Source organism: Procambarus clarkii, chromosome 14 (assembly GCF_040958095.1).
Source record: "Procambarus clarkii isolate CNS0578487 chromosome 14, FALCON_Pclarkii_2.0, whole genome shotgun sequence".
NCBI classification, from domain to species: domain Eukaryota; kingdom Metazoa; phylum Arthropoda; class Malacostraca; order Decapoda; family Cambaridae; genus Procambarus; species Procambarus clarkii.
In genome coordinates this window covers 13,686,263-13,688,147 of record NC_091163.1, presented here as the reverse complement: position 1 = coordinate 13,688,147, position 1,885 = coordinate 13,686,263, and the positions used below count along the sequence as shown (strand labels likewise).

Below are 1,885 nucleotides of genomic sequence, written 5' to 3'. Positions count from 1 at the left end.
AAAATTGTCGTACTAGAAAATGGAAGTGGCTGGCGAAAGGGACGTACTGTCTCGTTTTCTGTCTCTCTCTTCACATGCCTATTACCCCCCATCTCCTCCCTCTATGCACACATCTGCTCTTTCACCATTTGCTCCCTCCCAACCCACAAAGGCCCTTCCCCAGTCTTGTTCCTGTTCACACGTGTCCTTCCACATGTCACTGTAACCAAAAGGTTACAGCCAGAATGTAAATTTGTTATCTGACTCGTTTTAAATTCTCTTCTATAGAAAAAGGTCAAATGCTTCTGAATTTCATTTTGGGTTCTAAGGTCGAATGAAATTGAGGTAGACCCAAGAGCTGAAGCTCAGACCCAACATTTGTAGGTCAATAAACAGACTTGAATGCTTCTTCTAAGGCCCTCACATTCTCAAACTCCAATCCACTCTTTCCACACACACCCATTTACATTCCTGTTTACACTTTGCTTTCACTCCCGTTGCAAATCAAAATTCTGCAAAGCATTTTTTTCATCTACTGTATCATCGTCATCTACTGTATCAGCGTCATCTACTGTATCAGCGTCGTCTACTGTATCAGCGTCGTCTACTGTATCAGCGTCATCTACTGTATCAGCGTCGTCTACTGTATCAGCGTCGTCTACTGTATCAGCGTCATCTACTGTATCAGCGTCGTCTACTGTATCAGCGTCGTCTACTGTATCAGCGTCGTCTACTGTATCAGCGTCATCTACTGTATCAGCGTCGTCTACTGTATCAGCGTCGTCTACTGTATCAGCGTCGTCTACTGTATCAGCGTCATCTACTGTATCAGCGTCATCTACTGTATCAGCGTCGTCTACTGTATCAGCGTCATCTACTGTATCAGCGTCGTCTACTGTATCAGCGTCGTCTACTGTATCAGCGTCATCTACTGTATCAGCGTCATCTACTGTATCAGCGTCATCTACTGTATCAGCGTCATCTACTGTATCAGCGTCATCTACTGTATCAGCGTCATCTACTGTATCAGCGTCGTCTACTGTATCAGCGTCGTCTACTGTATCAGCGTCGTCTACTGTATCAGCGTCGTCTACTGTATCAGCGTCGTCTACTGTATCAGCGTCGTCTACTGTATCAGCGTCATCTACTGTATCAGCGTCGTCTACTGTATCAGCGTCGTCTACTGTATCAGCGTCATCTACTGTATCAGCGTCATCTACTGTATCAGCGTCATCTACTGTATCAGCGTCGTCTACTGTATCAGCGTCGTCTACTGTATCAGCGTCATCTACTGTATCAGTGTCATCTACAGGATTGGTGAACAAATGCCTGAATTTCACAAATACATTCATACATATATCCGCATACATAATTATATATGCATACACGTATGCATTGAGGGCAATGAATAATAAACACTGCCTCTATCAGCCTGCGATGTTTGTCATATTGCACAAGGATTTTAGTGTTCTCTTCACTGGTAATGATATTGTTGAATCCTCTCTTTTTGGGTCCTGAGTTATAATATATATATAATATTATTATTATTATTGAGAAAATCAATTTAGGCACAGAGGGAGACTAGAACCAGCGATCTGTTCTAGAACCAGGTATAACATGATATTGATTAATATAATGCTATACTAATAATATGTTATTCTGCATCTAAAAAACGACATACATAAAATATATTTAGTTTTTTACCATTCCTGTTTTTGAAAGGTATTCTTAAACGAAATAAATCTGAGGAAAATCTTAGTCGTTACATAGATTCCTCTCATTAACCCCTAGAGAGAGAGAGGGGGGATCGAACCTGGGCCTCCTTAACGTAAACCAGACACTATACGCGGTGGTATTCATGATTGCCTCGGTGGGGGAGGGGGAAGGAGGTATGTGGACAGCACAT

The 1,885-nt window shown here is 42.2% G+C and overlaps 1 protein-coding gene across 1 annotated transcript; it reads right to left on the bottom strand.

Annotated features, from left to right (window-relative positions):
* Positions 1-467: 467 nt before the first annotated feature.
* Positions 468-1,331, bottom strand: LOC138364697 (putative surface protein SACOL0050). The gene has a single exon (XM_069324679.1). It carries the CDS (start codon positions 1,329-1,331, stop codon positions 468-470), a length of 864 nt encoding a protein of 287 aa, XP_069180780.1.
* Positions 1,332-1,885: the final 554 nt, after the last annotated feature.